At 50.7% G+C, this 17,643-nt stretch overlaps 1 protein-coding gene across 1 annotated transcript in view; it reads right to left on the bottom strand.

The window, feature by feature from the left end:
* MYO18B (myosin XVIIIB) overlaps positions 1-17,643 on the bottom strand; it is a 227,650-nt gene that overhangs the window by 190,764 nt on the left and 19,243 nt on the right. Inside the window, exons 8-11 of the mRNA XM_007461210.1 lie at positions 15,883-16,025; positions 14,966-15,066; positions 13,854-13,917; positions 4,810-4,954 (exon numbers count right to left, since the gene is read on the bottom strand). Of these exons, the coding sequence (XP_007461272.1) occupies positions 4,810-4,954; positions 13,854-13,917; positions 14,966-15,066; positions 15,883-16,025 (453 nt within the window). The remainder of the gene's footprint in view (positions 1-4,809; positions 4,955-13,853; positions 13,918-14,965; positions 15,067-15,882; positions 16,026-17,643) is intronic.

The raw sequence follows: 17,643 nt of genomic DNA, 5'->3' as shown, positions 1-17,643 counted from the left end.
GGGGGGGGGGGGGTGCCCTCTCTGACCCCGATGCTGCCCAGGGAACTGCTGATGACAGGGTGCTCCAGAGCCCCACAGGCAGCCAGACTCCTGGGGTCAAGAACACCAAGTCGTACGGGCTGGAGGGACCCAGAAGGTGGCGGGGGAAGGTCACGGTGGCAGCGCCCTGCAGGAACTCAGGGGTCAGTGGGGGCCTAATGACACTCCCCCAAGAGAGGAGACTCAGGGGCCCCCAGGAGTATGCTGGGGCCGTGACTGATTTAAATGATTTAATCAATCATGCCTGTGTAATGAAACCTCCAAAAACCCCGAACGATGGAGCTCAGAGAGCTTCCGGGTCACTGAACACACTGAGGGGTGCCGGGAGGGTCGCACAGTGAAGGCAGGAAAGCCCCTTGCTCTATAACTTGCCCTGCGCATCTCTTCCGTTTGGCTGTTCCTGAGTTGTATGCCTTAAGATAAACAGGCACTGGTAAGTAAAAACCCTCCTAAGTTCTGTGAGTCATTCCAGCAAATTATCAAACCAAGGAGGTGTCTGTGGGAGCCCAACTTTATAGCTGGTCCATCAGAAGTACAGGTGGCCCAAACTTATGAACAATGTCTGAAGTGGTACAGTCTTGTGGGACCGAGCCCATAACCTGCACTAACTCCAAGTAGTAACAGGAGTGGACTAAATTGTAGGACACCCAGTTGGTGTCCGGAGAATCAGAGGACTGGTTGGTGTAAGGAAAACCCCACACATTTGGTGTCAGAAGTGTCATGAATAAAAACAGGGCACCCTAGTGAACAAGTGACATCACCAGCCCTTGGAGCCTGTGAGGCCAGAAGCAGTGGCACACAGGGCCAGGGAGACCAGAGGTGTCGTCTCAGAGGTTAGGCTCAGTGCCTGGGCAGACCTGGGTCCAAATCCCACCTCTGGCTTTAGCTGTGTGTCCTTGGAGATGAGGATGAACCTCTCTGGCAGGCCTCAGTCTCCTCATCTGTAAAATGGGCATCTAATAGTTCTCGCTCCTCCTGGGCTAGTCTAAGGCTGTGCGGTGACATCACGTCTATAAGCACTCAGCACAGAGCCCAGGAAAACAGGTCATTTCTCCAGCAAGGAATGACCCTAACAGCCCTCTGCAAAGTCGAGGGATGGGGAGTGATCTTTGCAGGGAGACCGGCCGTGGTTCCAAACCTTACTCTGGAACATACTAGCTGTGCGACGTCAGGTAAACCGCATTCCTCCTCTTATAAAGCCGTGAGCCAAGTCCTGTGCTCCACACGTTTGGCACTGACTCATTTAATCCTCAAGACAAGCCTACAAAGTGGGTGCCATCATTAGCCCCATTTTACAGAGGAGGAAACTGAGGTTCAGAGAAGCCAAGCCGGGAGGCTGACTCTTGCCCATGGCACTATCCTTCCTCACCAGGTTATTGTATGAATCCAATCAGATCAAAAGGCACAAGAGAGGTACAAGTGCTTCTGAAACCATCAAACGCTAAACCAGTATTAGTGGTGGTTGTCGTTACTGCTGAAACAGTTCAAAAATCCTAAGTCCAGTTATAAGGCCTGAAATCTACCCACAGGGACGGATATTGGTTTTTAAAAACAGGATCAGGACTTTCAAAATAAGTTAAGGAAGCTGGGTGCGCTGCAAGGTGAGCATCGTTTTAATGGAAAAAAAAAAAAAAAACCTGATTAACGGAAATGATTCTTAATATATTTCGAAATGATCTGTTATGACACAAAGCAAAGACATTTATATATGACTTTGAAATTCTTAATAGCTGATTTTAGAGCAACCTATTACGAAATCTTCCAAAGCAGAATATATAGTAAGCAAATCATCAAGCAGGCCTCTCAGGCAGACTGACAGCAGCTCCTCTTAAAATAATTTATAATGTGGGGTGGGGGGAGGCTGGGAGGAATTATTGCCATAATCATGTATTAATAAAATATTTATAAATGTGCCTTTCTCTTTTATCGTTACAGGCAGCTACAGGTAAGAGTCCCAAGCCCACATCAGAGGGGGTGCCCCATGAGCCTCAGGAGAAGAAAGTCAGGCTTTCTTCTCTGGTGACAGGTCAATAGACTGGGGGCTCCCTTAGCCTCCATTTTGTCACATCAGAGGCAGAGAGGGCTCAAGTGTGACAATGGAAATCGGAAGGCAGGTCCCAACCGCTCTGTTCTCTCCCTAGGCTTTGCTGAGTGCCGGGAGGTAGCAAGACCATTTGAGTTGAGCGAAGCAGAGAGGCACATGGCTGCGACCCCTAGGAGAGTCACCTAACCCAGCTCAACAACACAGTCTACTGAGGGACTGCCTTGAGCTAGAAGCATGGATGACCTGTCCACCACCCCTCGCCCTGGCCATTCCATACGTACCACCCCACACGTGTCCCTGGCCTGTCACTACAGGTACCTGTCTGCGCCTCTCTGCTTTCCTGGCTGCCGGAACATGCTCAGCTCATGCATGGGGCAGGTTGGAAAGGCAGTGGGGAATGCTCCCCAGGAGCAACCTTCAACCAGGGAGAAGCAGGAGGCGGTATAGATCAATATCCCGGCTCCCTCGCCCCTCGAATAATACTCGATGAGGAGACATGTTCTTCAGAGTCTCCCAGAGGTCCCGAGAGACACTGGCCCCCCACTTCCCAGAGCTAATCCACTCCTTAAGGCTCCAGCATCACCTGCCTTTCTTCCCTCACTTCCCTATTGGTTCCTCCTGATACCCCCTCCCCTACGTGCAATTTTTTTCTCAGGGTGTGCCTCTGTGGAAAGCAGCTTAATTCAGCTTTCTCTTCTTTATTCCATTTAATCCTCACACCAACCCCAGTCTTGGCCCAATGAAAGAGAAGGCCTCTCTGAAACTCAGAGAAGTTTGGTTTTGAACTCAAATCTGCCTCCCTCAAGTGCCCATAGCCTGGAGGTTTTTTTGGGGGGTTGTGTTGGGTCTTCGTTGCTGCGTGGGCTTTTCTCCAGTTGCGGGGAGCGGGGCCTCCTCTTTGTTGCAGTGCACAGGCTTCTCACTGTGGTGGCTTCTCCTGTTGCGGAGCACGGGCTCTAGAACACAGGCTCAGTAGTTGTGATGCACGGGCTTAGCTGCTCTGTGGCATGTGGAATCTTCCCGGACCAGGTCTCAAACCTGTGTCCCCTGCACTGGCAGGCAGATTCTTAACCACTGCACCATCAGGGAAGCCCCAGCCTGGAGTTTATTGCACCTAGACTTTCTGAGCCTCAGTTTTCTATTCTGTAAAACAGGTTTGCTTCCTTCCACACATCCCCAATCTATAGATGCCTGTGCCCCAACTCTAAACCTTCAACAGCTTTTCTGATCTGAACTGTGCAATGACATCCCCAATCCCAGTCCGTTTACAAAGCTGGCTGATTTCCAAATGGTCAGGGCATTGAGCATGGCCCACGGCTGATTTCTGGAAAAGGCAAGTCGCATTTGATTTTTCCAGGTTTGCCCAGTTAAGCATGTCTGCCCTTGGCTTGGACCAACTGTGGACTCCCTACCCTACCTATTTCTGACTCAGCATAACTTCTAGAAATGTCCAAAATCAAATCAGTGGACCAATGCAGCTCAAGTGTATGAAAATCAAAAGAACAGGCCACAAGGCCCACGGGTACGGGAATGGCAGGAATAACATGCCAGCATATTCCAAAGAAGTCTGCTGCCCCACAGAGGAACGGCCCAGAATGTCAGCCAGAGTCAACACACAGCTCCAGAGGACAGACCTCCACGCACACATGTATCCATTCAGAAAGTAAATTCCAACTCTATGTTCTGGGCCCAAAGGAAGCCACTCTCTACAGGAAACAGCTAGACTAAGACCCAATCACAGCATAAGGTACCACAAGCCCCATGACGGCAGGAGCCACACTGCTCTTGATAGTGACCGTCTCCCCGGGACCTTTCGTAGTGCCAGACGCAATGGCACAAGAGTCTGGTTAGGGAAGTGAGGAGCCTTGAATGCCAAGTCAAGGAATTGTACTTGATGTAGCAGACAGAGAGCCTCAGGAGGAGTCTAAGCAGGGAAGGGCACAACAGGTCTACGTTTTAGAAAGGAGCCCAGTGGCCACAATGAGGGTTGAGCCAAGCCATATGCAACGACGCTGTCGCAACGGTCCAAGCAAGAGAAGGACTAGCAAATACTTAGTCTAAGGTGATAATAGTAAGAATAGAGAAGTCAGGACAGAAATGCTGTCACAGAAAGTATCTACAGGGCAAGGTCAACGACTGGATAGGGATGGGGGGCGGAGACCAACTTGAAGTAGGGACAATAAGCAAACAGACAGTTAAGGCTGGGAGCAGGTCTGGGAGAAGGAGAGCTGGGTCAGCTTCAGCGCACGTGGTGTGAGCATCTCCAGGATGTCTAGACAGGAAGACATCACCTTCCTGGCGTGGACCCAGCCTCCTCTCACCCGTTTCAGGGTGTCTCAGCACAGTAACCGCTAGCTACATGTGGCTATTTAAATGTATGTTAATTAGAATTTAATGCAATGAAAAATTCAACACCTCTGCTGCACCAGCTGCATGTCAAAAGCTCGACAGCCACGTACAGCTAGCGGCCACCCTACTGGACAGAGAACCTCCCCCTATCATCACAGGAAGTTCCACTGGACAGCGCTGGGTTACGCTGTTTGCTTGAAACACCCAGCCCGCTGCCTTCTCGGCACGCCTGGTTCGGCAGCCTCCCCCAGAGCAGTCCCAGAGATGGGGAAGATGACAGGCTGACCCTGTCCCACCTCACGGAAAGAAGGGCCTTGTCAGGCACCTGCTGGTGGAGACAGCTGGCAGCCCAGGTGAGCCCGGCGGCAAGCACGTACCTTTACAGGCCCCCGCCGCACCCAGGTGGTAGATGGCTGCCAACACCCGCCAAATGGCCCTCTGCTCGCTCCCCGAAACGCCCAGCGTCTCCATGGCACCCTGGAGCTGGGCGAAGGCAGCCGCCGCCCTCTGCTTGTCTTCAGGCTGAGAGCAAGGGGAAAAAGGAAGACAAACAGACCGTCACGGTGGAGGAAATGCAAACTTGCAAGTGGAAGCAGGGCTCGGTCTGGGGGGAATGTGTGGTCATTTTATGATCATGGTAAATTACCCACGATTAAGCTGGGGAGTACTGACACACAGAACTCAGGCTGCTGGGAAAGTTATAAAAATCATTTCTATCTGACTTTGGAAGGCGACATGATTTTTATTCATTCGTGTGTTCATTCAACAGATTTATTGAGGCTCTGCACCATGCTGGGCTCTGGAGAGACAGAGATGAGCGAAATCCAGAACTTGACTTTGAGGACCTCTCAAGCTAGAAGTGGAAAGAGACTCAGAAACAACTAAGTGCGAAACAGGCTAAGTGGGCGACTGTGGGATCTCAGAGGAGGGCCTGGCCAATTAATCCCACTCGAGAGAGTCAAAGAGAATGTCGCAGAAGATGGGACAAGATTGTGATTGAAGTCTGAAAGACAAACAGGCAGAGCTGACCAACTGGATGGAATAAAAGGCCTGACGGGCAGAGGGAACAACGGGAACCAAGGACATCTTTGGAGACAACAGGTGCTCAACTGAACGCGGACAGAGAAGCAGGTATTTTTGGAGGTGGGGCAGACAGAGTGGGGGAGGAAATAAGCACGAGAAGCTGGCCGGTGCCATGGAGAAGGCCTCAAACACAGTATTAAAGGGCATAGGCTTAAATCTCCAGCCACGATGGACAAACACGCATCCCTATTTACACCCCTGGACCCGTGGCAGACAACACCAATCAATGAAGATCCCACAGCAAACCAGCGAGTCCAGATTCTTTTCAGGATGTCCCCCCTTGCAGCGCCACCCAATGGTCTGCCTCAGCAACTGAAACAGACCCTGTCTGCCATCCCCGGGGCACGCAGAGGGAAACTGCCAAAGATTTTTAAGCAGGAGGAAAGAGAAAATAGTATGAGCAGATGTTTATGGGTTGGGTTTTAGGGTGTCACTTTTCGTTTTTCTGATTTATGATCCCCATTACGTTTGCTTTTTTTAAAAATAAATTTATATATTTATTTATCTATTTATTCTTGGCTGCCTTGGGTCTTCGTTGCTGTGCACAGGCCTCCTCTAGTTGCGGTGAGCAGGGGCTATTCTTCGTTGTGGTGTGCGGGCTTCTCATTGCGGTGGCCTCTTTTGCTGCAGAACACAGGATCTAGGCACGTGGGCTTCAGTAGTTGTGGCACATAGGCTCCGTAGTTGTGGCTCATGGGCTCTAGAGCACTGGCTCAGTAGTTATGGCGCACGGGCTTAGTTGTTCTGCGACATGTGGGATCTTCCTGGACCAGGGCTTGAACCTGTGTCCCCTGCACTGGCAGGCGGATTCTCAACCACTGTGCCACCAGGGAAGTTCCCCCAATTATGTCTGATTGAATATTAAAATTAGTCTGAAACTCCTAACTCCACACACGCCATCTGGCCAAGGAGACACGACCCAGAAGCCTGCTGGGTTGAAAGGAAGTGAGCTAGGGATGAGAATTCTTTTGTCAATAATCCTCCAACAGATAATGAGGACCTGATTTGCACTTGGCCTGTTGACAGAGCTTGGGTGATGAACTGTAAGCTGTCAAAGCTGGAAGGTCCTTGAATTTTATGGAGTCCAATGCTGAGAGAGGGGACAACGCTTGCCCAAGGTCACAAAGCAAGTTAGCGTCAGATACAGGATTAGAATCAGGCTTTCTGACTCCCCGTCCAGGCCACTTGTCCCCTTCCCTCAAGCCACTTCTTCTAACTGGGAAAGAAGCCTGCAAGGATCATCGACCTACTGGGACAACGTCAAAGCATGCAGTGACATTGAGAGATTCGCTGTGGAAACATTTCAATTAATAGCAAAAGCATGTTTCACTGATCCATCATATTTCTGGGGCACCACAGGACCACAAAAACCCTAGCAACGAGGAGCTCAACCTAGCGACTGCAGCTGCTCCGCTGGAGCAGACGGAGGGGAGGAAGGCATCTTACCAACACGCTCTTGGTTATTTATGAGATTTCAAAGTAGCAGAGAAAGGACACCAAACGGACAGTGGCAACACATTTATTATGGCTCCCACTGTCAGCCAGGTGCATTTGACTTTAAATTACAGGCAGACTCCATCATCTGCCACTTAGCTCACACGAACAGAAGAATTAGAAAACTTCCACTAAAGCTTGTTTGCTTCTTTTTCTCTCCTCCCCACCTCCCCCGGTCTCTGCTGCAACAGAAGACACGGAGGGATGAATATATATGCTTCTGAGCTAAAGCAATTAGAATCACGAGGATGTTTACAGTTCCCTAAACTTCTAGGGAGCCAGACACCTCTGCATAATGCCCTGACAAAAGCCAGTCCTTGCCTCAAAACCACGAAAATAGAAATCAGATCAGTGGGATAAATCAACTCACGGCCGAAACGTCTACCAAGAGGAGAATGGATAAACAGTGGGTGGTCCAGCCAGGGCACAGTGATGGGGTACCACGCAGCAATGGAAAAGATCACGTCACTGATCATGCAAGCACGTGTATGAACCCCACAGATTCCATATGAGACAAAGGAGCCATGTACAAAAGAACATGCACTGTGGATTCTGGTTGCATGAAGACCAGATGTGGGCAAAACTACCCTATGGGAAGGGAAGTTAGGATGATAACTCAGGTGGGAGGGATGCCTCTGATGGGGTGGGGACTCAAGGGAGCCTTTACTGGAATGAGGAATGTTCTAGATGTTGAGCTGGTGTGGGGTCGCAGATGCGTGCAAGAACATAATCATCACTGAGTTGTACACTTAAAATTAGTGCTTTCATAAACATTTGACTGTACATCTCAACTGAATTGAAATAAAAAAGTGAAAAAGTAAAAGCTGGCTCAGAAGATGCCTAGGCTTTGTCTGATGCAATTAAAGACTCAAGGTTAACCCAAGATGGCAGGTAACTTAGTGCAAAAAATAAAATCCAAAATGTTCTCTCCACATTCAACCGGGCTGCATTTAGAGCACCCACGAGATTGCGACAATGCAGAGAGGGGCCAGGTTTGGATTTGGAGGCAGACGGAACTGCGTGTTCTCTCGGCTCTGCGTCCCTGCAGTGTGACTGCACAAATCTCTTGCCCTTGCGCTGGAGGCTCAGTTTCCACCACTGCAGAATGAAAATAACAGCCAAACCTCCTCCCAGGCCACCGTGAGGATTAAATGAGTTGAAGTGTGTAAAGCACCAGCACAGCGCCCAGCACACAGTGGCACTCAGTTAATGCTGGGCTCGACCCCATGCCTTTGCCCAGGCTGTCAGGCCTTCCAGGGACACCTTCCCTGCTGCTGCACAGCAGTCCCTGGCAAGTGAATCAGGCGTGGCCCGTCCTTGAGGGGCTCCCAGTCCAATAAGGGGGACAGATGTGCAGACAGGCACTGACGGCACAGGGTGAGTGCTGGGCCTGGGGGGCTTTGGGGAGGGGTAAGGAGGCAGCCTGTGGGAAGAAGCACTGTATGCAGCCACCAGCACGAGCAGGAGCGGGCGCTGGCCGGGCAGGCGGGCAGGGTCTCCTAGCAGAAGGGTGCGGGGCTGGAAGACATGGTGCGTCAGGTGTCAAGCCCCCTGAGGGTGCACGTGCAGGCCCCTCTCACAGGGTGCAGGGCCGCAGGGAGCCACGATCTGCAGCTGGGCGCTGCTCTCTGGTGGAGGGCGCGGCACCAGGGGCCTCCCTGGCCGTGGGAACCGGCCCCTGGAGTTCTGCCCCTGGTTATAAGCACAGTTCGGGCCTGGGGTTGCACTCTGCTTCACGGGGATGTAAACCACACCCCCTCCTCCAGGGCCAGGGTGGGCTCCCCTGTGTCTCTACAACCAATCAACCCAGTGCTGGAAGGATTCCCACGGTTCCAGCCCCTGGATCTGGAGCCGGATCTGGGAGGGAAATGCAGAACACTGACTCTATTGTTTTGCAAAAGAAACGTGGGTGCCTGCACAGGTGGGTGAACTTGACAGAGACCACGGGGAGGGCAGGACAGGTGTCCAGCCAGAGCCAAGGGCTCCCTTTACCTCAACACTGACGGGTCCACGTTCTCTCCGGGCACTGCCAAGTCCATTTAAGGAGGGAGAAGAGAAGGGTTAACTGAGCACCTACAATGCTGCACTAGGTGCTTTTACCTTGTAAGGCAGCTGTGAATCTCTCCAGTTGTCAGAGGAGAAACTGAGGATCAGAGAGGCTAAGGCACTTGCCCAAGGCCACCCAGGTGGGGAGGGACAGAGTCACTACGTACGCCAGATTCTTTACTGAGCCCGTACCCTAGGAGCAGACCGAGGATCAGGGTGTTGTTCCACCCATTCCACAGGGGGAAAAACTGAAGCTGAGAGAGAAGTGACCCAAGGGTGCACACTGGGGCACATCCCAGAGCATGCGGTCTTCAGCCAGGGCACAGACCTGAGATGACAGCGAGAGATGAACAAGAGAGACCATTTGGAGTCAGGCCAACCTGGATTCCCTGCTTCTGCCACTTAAAAGCTGTGTGCCCTTAAGCAAGTAGTTTCACCTCTCTGAGCCTGATTACTCCTCCCAACCAACAGATGTGATAATAATCCCTTCTGTCAAAGGGTCCTTAGGAGAATTAAGTAAGAGAAAGCTCCTGGCACAGCCCCTGGCAGGAGTGCCTGATCCCCCATCCTTCTGTCTGGAGCCCATTCCTCCACAGTTGATGCCTGGGTCATAAAAAATAAATGTGCCTCAGGCCAAAGCCTGGCTGCTGCCAGCCAGAAGCAAACTGCTGGGAGGCAAGGATTATTATTATTATTATGACCACTGCTGCTGGTACTTTTTTAAAACATCAGTCTAGGTTGCGGAAAAATAAATTATAGAGAAGAAAATAATATGAAAGCTTTGTGATTTCAAATGTGTCCTGGTGCCCTAACAGATCTCAAATAAGTTCCATTTAAAGCTGAAGTGTGGGGCTTCCCTGGTGGCGCAGTGGTTGAGAGTCCGCCTGCCGATGCAGGGGACACGGGTTCGTGCCCCGGTCCAAGAGGATCCCACGTGTCATGGAGCGGCTGGGCCCGTGGGCCATGGCCGCTGAGCCTGCACGTCCAGAGCCTGTGCTCCGCAACGGGAGAGGCCACAGCAGTGAGAAGCCCGCGTACCGCAAAAAAAAATAAATAAATAAATTTTATCAATAAATAAGTAAAAGCTGAAATGTGGCAGGCAGGAGGACACAGTGCGGGGACCAGGAGGGGAAGCTGGCCATCAGTGAGCGAAGGCGGCCACGGAGGGCCAGCACCACCCCGAGGGCCGGCTTCCCCACAACCTGGCCCCGCTCCAGCTGACAGCCCCCCCGGGCCCACATCCTCACCCTGTGCTCTGCAACCACTGCACTGCTGGCTCTCCCCCACCGTTGCCTCTGCATCGGGAGCTCGGTGCAGCAGGAAGGCTGGCCTCACTGCACCTGCCTAACTTCTCTCACAGTCCAAGACCAGCTTGTACTCACCTCCTCCAGGTAGCCCTCTCTGAAACAACTTCAACCCTCCAGGCCTGCCCATGTAATATTTGGGACACACTTAAGTTAAAAAAAGTATCCGACGTTTATGTGAAACTCAAATTTAACCGGGCATCATGTATTTTTTCCAGCTTTACTGAATTATAATTGAAAAACAAAACTTGTATATTTTTAGGTGTGCAATGTGAGGATTTGATATACGTAAACATTGTAAAATTATTACCCATTGAAGTTAATTAATACACCCATCACCTCACATAGTTACCGTTTCTTGGTGTGTGGTAAGAACACATAAGTTCTACTCTCCCAGGATATTTCAAATGTACAGTAAGTCCAGTATTGTTAACTATAGTCACCATGCTGTTAGATCAGTTACAAGATGAATATGGTCTAGGTATCCCGTATTTTTATTTGCTGACTCTGGCGACTTCGGGGGCTTGTACTTAGCAACTCTCATTCTTGGGGTGATTTCCTGACCACCAAAGTCCTTCACTGAGCCAGTACCTGATGGCCCAGTCGGAGAAAACTAGCCCAGGATTGTATCAAAGACCGACGAATTTCCAGCTTGTATTTTTGCTCTTAGAGAACAAAGAAAACACGCTCCATACCTGCCAGGTAGCAGGGTGAGAACAAAGAAATACCCTACCAGTTCCCACAGATCAACTGGTCTAAAAAAAACAACCCCCAGAAACACACAAGAAAAGAAAGCCACTTCAAACACCTCCTTGATTGGGTTCACACTGTGCCCCATTCCTGTATGCAGACTGTGAACAAACAGGTCAGGCTGAGATGCTCACGAGGGCCTGGCTTGAGCCCTTCTCCTCAAAACCAAGAAAACAAACAACAACGCTCTTGCTAATTCAAATGGATACATGTGGCCCAACCTCATTAAAGAAAACCCAGCACTGGGATAGCCTCGCATCCCCTGCCGTCCTGGGGCCAGTCTGGGCTCCTAGCGGCCGGAAACCAGGGGCAGAAGAGGCATGGAAGAAGAACATACTGCAAGTCCCCCCGGTGCAGGGGAGCGTCAGGCAGGTGAAGCCGGGGGAGCCGCATCACCACACCTCAGCCCACTCCCCTCACTGTCGAAACAGACTCACCTACAGTGGTTCTCAAAGTGGGGTCCCTGGACCCACAGCTTCAGCATCACCTGGGGACTTGTGAGAAATGCAGATTCTCAGGCCCTGGCCCAGACCTACTTGATCAGTAACTCTGTGGATAGCACCCAGCAGAGAGAGAGAGAGAGTGTGTGAGACAGCCTTACTGAGGTGTTACTGGCAAAAATAAACCACTCATCTTTAACAAGTACGCTGTGATAAGCTTTGACATATAGACCCGTGAAAGTGTCAGCACTCAAGACAATGGACACATCCATCACCCGCAAAAGTTCCCTTTCATAATCCTCTCTCCCCTCCTCCTGCAACCAAAACCCCAGGCAACCACTGACCTGTTTGCTGTCACAGCAGATTCGTTGGCATTTTCTAGAGTTTCAAATACATGGGGTTACATGGTTGTACTCTTTCATCTGAGATTTTTCACTCAGCACAATTACTTTGAGAGCCATCATGTTCTTGCATTTATCAGCAGTTCACCGTTATTACTGAGTAGTATACTACCTTTATGGTTTTCTACAATGAATTCATCCATTCACCTGTTAATAGACATTTTGGGTAGTTTCTAGGTTTTGGCTCTTACACATAAAACTGCTAGTGAACTTTCATGTAAAATAAATTTTGCACGAATGTACACTTCCATTCTCCTGCATAAATACCTAGGAGTAGACTAGCGTGCCACGTGGGAGGTGTATGTTTAACTTTGTAAGAGACCGTTTTCCAACATGGTGCACTATTTTCCACTCCCATCAGCAGGGCATGAGAGTTCCAGTGACCCCTCACTCTCACCAGCACTGGTATGATCAATCTTTTCAAGTGTAGACACTCCAGTAATTGTGTAGTAGTATTCATCGTGGTTCGAGTTTCAATTTCTTTAATGACTAAGGATGTTTAATATACTTTCACATGCCATCTAAGTACCTCCTTTGGGGAAGTCTATGTTGAAATCTTTTGCCCACCTTTTTTGTTGGGTTATTTATGAGTTCTGAGAATCATTTATAAATTCTGGATTCAAAGACTTTATCAGATATGTGATTTGCAAGTATTTTCTCCCAGTCTGTGGCTTGTATTTTCACATTAACAGTGACACTCAAAGAGCAGAAGTTCTTAATTTCAACAAAGTGCAATTCATCAATTTGTTCTCTCATGGACTGCGCTTTTGGGTTCATATCTATGAAGCCTTTGCCCGATCCAAAGTTACAGAAATTTTCCTCCTGTTTTCTTCTAGAACTTTTGTGATTTTAAGTTTTATATTAAGGTCTATGATCCATTTTTTTTGGTCAATTTTTGTACATGGTGTGAATCTGTGGACTGAAATTCTTTTCTTTTGCATGACGATACCAAATTATTCCAGCGCCATTTGTTTCCCTGACATGTATGTTTGGAAAAGGGCTTCAGAGTAGAAATGATTCACTCCCCTCTGCCTGGTAAGCTCCTACTCATCCTTCAAAACCCAGGTCAGATGTCCCCTTGGCTAAGAAGCCTTCCCTGACTGAGGCCAAGTAGCTTTCATCTATCCTCTGGTGTACAGAATGTTGTACAAACTCTGGCATTTCTGTTACCCCACATGATTGCATTAATTCCCAAGTCTTTCTCTCTTGATAGGGTGAAAATTCAGGGATGAGGACCATAATCCCAGCACTCAGCACAGGCCTGGCACAGGGGGTGATGGTAGGAGTGGGGGTGGGCGTGGGTGACTCAAAACAACTTTTAAAATATAAAAAAATAAATAAAAGAATAAACAAGTGAACAATGTGCCTTTTTAAACAACTGAATACCACCTCTCAAGGCCCTACTCACAGGGCCCATCTTCCAGGAAGCCGCATTAATCATCAACAATATTTCCTAAGAAAACTGCCACTGACTGATGTAATCCAAGCCCAGTGCTAGCTGCCTTCTGCACATCGTTTCATTTAATCCTGACAACAGGTCCATGAGGCAGACACCGCTACTATTGTTATTTTACCGAAGAGGACACAGACATTCAGAGAGGCTAGGGTCCATGCCTGAGGTCTCATATCCAGCAAGTGTCAGAGCCGGGGTTTGAACCCAGACAGCCTGTCCGGAGACCGCGCCCTTACCTCTACACAAACCACCTCCTGGTTCCCTTTATTTGCACGACTCATTTCCCTGACAAGCCCAGGCCCCATAAAGGCAACCCTGCCCCCCCCCACATGACCAGCCCTTGCCAACTACTCACCCCAGTGGCAGAGGGACGAGTCACACAGGGGACCCTCCCATCTTGGCCACGGGGACACAGACACCCACTCACACCCAGAAAGACCTCCTCTTTACCTTAGGCCACACGCCCATGCCGAAGGAGCTGCTGTCTGCCAGCTGGTGCAGGTACAGTTCTGTCCTGGAAACAGAGAAGTGACCAGAAGTAAGGGAGGACCCACCCACACCAGTGGCCTGGAGGGCAGATGGTCATCATGGCATGGGGCTCCACGTGGTGCCCCAGGTGGCCCCAGTGTCTGCCTCAGGCCCTGGCCCTACCTCCCGAATATTCCTCGCTTGCTGCCCTCACTGGGCCCTTCTTAAGTGAAGGCCTTCCAAAAGCTTCCTTACTCCTCTGTTACCCTGCTCTGAAAACTGGGAGTTTCCTCTCTAATCTGCCCTCTCTCCAAAGGGTAAGGTGCCCCTCTCGCCTTAGCCAGGAGGCTCAGGACAGGTTGGGCCTGCCCTTCAGACAGGGGTGGAAGGCAGGAGACAAATGATGGGGGACGCAGAGGGAAATTGAAAATTATCCCCCCTCACCTGGGGTGAGCACTCCCTGGAGCTTCACTAGATAGAACCTTACTCATTCATTCAACAGATGAGGAAACCAAGGCTCAGAGACAGGGAGCCACATGTCCAAGAATTCCCAGGAGTCAGCGAGGGGCAGAGATGACTCCCTGGGCCACCTCCCCAAGAAGGCCCTCCCAGATGAGTCTTCTGGCTTCTCTGTTGTTCCACCTGGTGCCTCCTCGCCCTGAGCTACCTCAGGTGCACCCAAGGCTCTCACAGAGTGTAGGAGCTTCTGGAAGATTTGGGGTCTGCTGTTCCTTGCCCACCTCCCACGCTGCTGTCAGAACTGTACCGAAATGTCACCGTCACAGCAGATAGCCTCCACCACCCCCCAGCGTGTATAAAAAACCATATGTGAATTATCTCACTTAATCCTGTAAGGTCAGTCAAGGTACTATTTCCACTTTACAGAGGAAGAAACAGAGGTTCAGAGCAGGTGACACCTGGCCAGGTTCACCCAGCCCAGGAGCAGTACCAGGCAGCTGGAATCAGAAGCCAGATTCCTAACCACTGGGCTCTTCTACCTCTCAGCTCTAAGCAGAGGTAGGGCTGGGGCCTTGGAGAGCAGGGGCCCTCTGTCTCACTGCCCTCGGCCGTCCCTGCTCAGCCCAGTCGCTCACCTGAGACCCAGGTCCAATCCAGCTAGCATCTGGGAGAAAACCTCGAAATTGCCTTCCCCTTCCAGCTGCCGGGCCACGTGGCTGTTCTCCAACAGCATCGTCTGCCAGGGGAGAAAACAGGCGCCCAGTCTGCGCGAGGCCGCAATAGGCTGCCTGCACACCCCCACCAACCCCCAGGCCCACTTCAAGGCAGCACCTAACGCCCCAACTTGGCTGGACGCCTCCAAATCAAAACATGCCAGGCCTTTGTCTCACTGATTCAGAGTCCATGCAGGGAATCAACGAATGCAATAGGCTCATTCCGATGAAGAAATCCAAGGGTACTAACAATTAGCCCACAGCCGCCCTCCAACACACTCGTATGCAACCGAAGCCCTTAATAACTTGACCCACATGGTGATGCACGGTAGACTTTCAGGGCCGGGACAGAAAGGGATTTATCGGGCACCAGCGAGTCTGGATATTCTCCCAGCTCCACATACAAACAACCCTTCTAATAACCTAATCCTATTTTCTGTTCAAACAGAATGTTTGTGGGGGGAAGGGGAGGGGCCGGGTGATTTCAGAGAGAGGAACAAACAGGCCATGTGCCTGTCACACACGGGCTGCCGCAGCAGGCCAGCAAGCGTCTGTTTAATTTCGGCTTACGCTTTTAAGACCCAGCTAATGAGCGACTGAATTATGTATCTACTCATGAATATTTCATCCCTGTGATACTCCGAGGCACAGACGAGCCGGCGTGCTCGGGGAGGAGATGCCTGGGCACTGAGCGAGGTGGGAGGAGCTGGCTTTGGCCTGGGGAGCGATGACCATTTAGACATTCCAGGGTTCCAGCTGGAGGCGTGGGCCCTGCTGAGTGGGGCTGAGGCTACTGCAGCCCCAAAGAACCCCCTCTCCCTCCCACCCAGAAGCCTCACCTGGAGCTGGGCGGCTGTGACTCGGCCTGTGGCGTTGAAGTCCAGTGACATCACCATGGAGAACCGGGTGGCACAGCGGCTATGGCCGGTGAACACAGAGCCAAAGGCCCGGAGGACAGTGAAGGTGGCTCGGATCTTCTCCACTGGTGGGGCACGGACAGGGCATCACCCGTGGCCCGGATGCTGCCACCCCCACCTCTCACAGGACCCCAAGCCAGCCCCAGGCCCCAGCGGGGCCCCCTCCACTCCCCCAACTCAGCTCTAAGCCACACCTCTTCCACTGCTGGGCCAGCCCTGTGCTGCAAGCAGGGGCGCGGGGGGAGCAAGAGTGAGCCCAGAAGGGAGATACACACACCTAGGATTGGTACAATCTGAGTGATAAGGGCTGCCCTAGGGCCTCCTGGGCCTGGTGGAGTCTAGGAGGAGGGCAGGGCATTAACATTCTTGGACCTGCTCTCAGGGAACACTCCATCACAGCAGGCTCAAAAAGCCCTGCAGTTCCCACACACGAGCACCCACTATGTGCTAGGCACCTGGATACAGCCTAGCCTGACTCCCACTCCCCCAACACACACTTTCAGCAGAACTACATTCTGGGAGGGCCAAGACTGGTGCCTCTCCTTGCTGTATCCTCAGTTCCTAACAGGGCTCTAACCTGGGCCAGGTGCAGAACAGGTGATCAATAAAGCACTGGAATAACCCCAGTGGAGAAGCAGGATAGTACAATGGTTAAACAAGCTTGAATATGGCCTCTCCCTGTTGTTAGTCACCTGATTTGGAGTGAATTAATTAACCTCCCTGTGCCTCGGATACCCCATCTATAAGATGGGGGTAATAACAGTACTTACCTACCTCATGTGGTTGCAACAAAGACTAAAAGATTTAATAATGCAAAGTGCTCAGAACATGCTCCAAATGTGGTGGTGTTATTATTATGTTTGTTAATATTAGAAAAGCAATACTGCCTGGGCCATATATTCTCAGCAGGGGGAATACTGCCCCCAAGAGGGCAGAAACTGATTCTTGAGGATGGGGGCAGTTTTCCTTTCTTATGCATAGAACAGAGCACAGATATATATATGTCTGTGTCTGTATATATATACACACACATACACACACACTGCATAAACAAATACATGGTGAATCTACGGCATTAAATTTTCATGGTGGGAGACGATTAGGAGAAAGAACAATTAAAAAGGCTCCTCAGGAAAAAAAAAAAAAAAGGCTCCTCAGGGCTTCCCTGGTGGTGCAGGGGTTGAGAGTCTGCCTGCCGATGCAGGGGACGCCGGTTCGTGCCGCAGTCTGGGAAGATCCCACATGCCGCGGAACGGCTGGGCCCGTGAGCCATGGCCGCTGAGCCTGCGCGTCTGGAGCCTGTGCTCCAAAAAAAAAAAAAAAAAAAAAAAAAAAAAAGGCTCCGCAGAGGGGCAACAATACATTGAGAACACTGGCCCAGGGGTAACAGCTCTGGAGCCAAACTGTCTGTGTTTGAATCTCGGTGCTAGGATGTATGAGCTGTGTGGCCTTGGGCAAGCTGGTTAACCTCCCTGCGTTTTAATGGCCTCATCTATAAAATTCAAATAATAATAATGTCTACCTTATAGGGATGTTTTAAATAATAAGTAAGTTGACCTGCTTGGAATAGAGCCTGGCGCGGAAGTCCTCAGCAAGCATTTACCACGATCACCATCCATATTGTAATTATTATCAGCAATTGACACTCTTTTTTACTGAAGTATAGTTGATTACAATGTTGAC

This window comes from Lipotes vexillifer, unplaced genomic scaffold (genome assembly GCF_000442215.2).
Source record: "Lipotes vexillifer unplaced genomic scaffold, Lipotes_vexillifer_v1.1 scaffold691, whole genome shotgun sequence".
Classification (NCBI taxonomy): Eukaryota; Metazoa; Chordata; class Mammalia; order Artiodactyla; family Lipotidae; genus Lipotes; species Lipotes vexillifer.
This window is presented reverse-complemented; position numbering and strand designations above follow the sequence as displayed.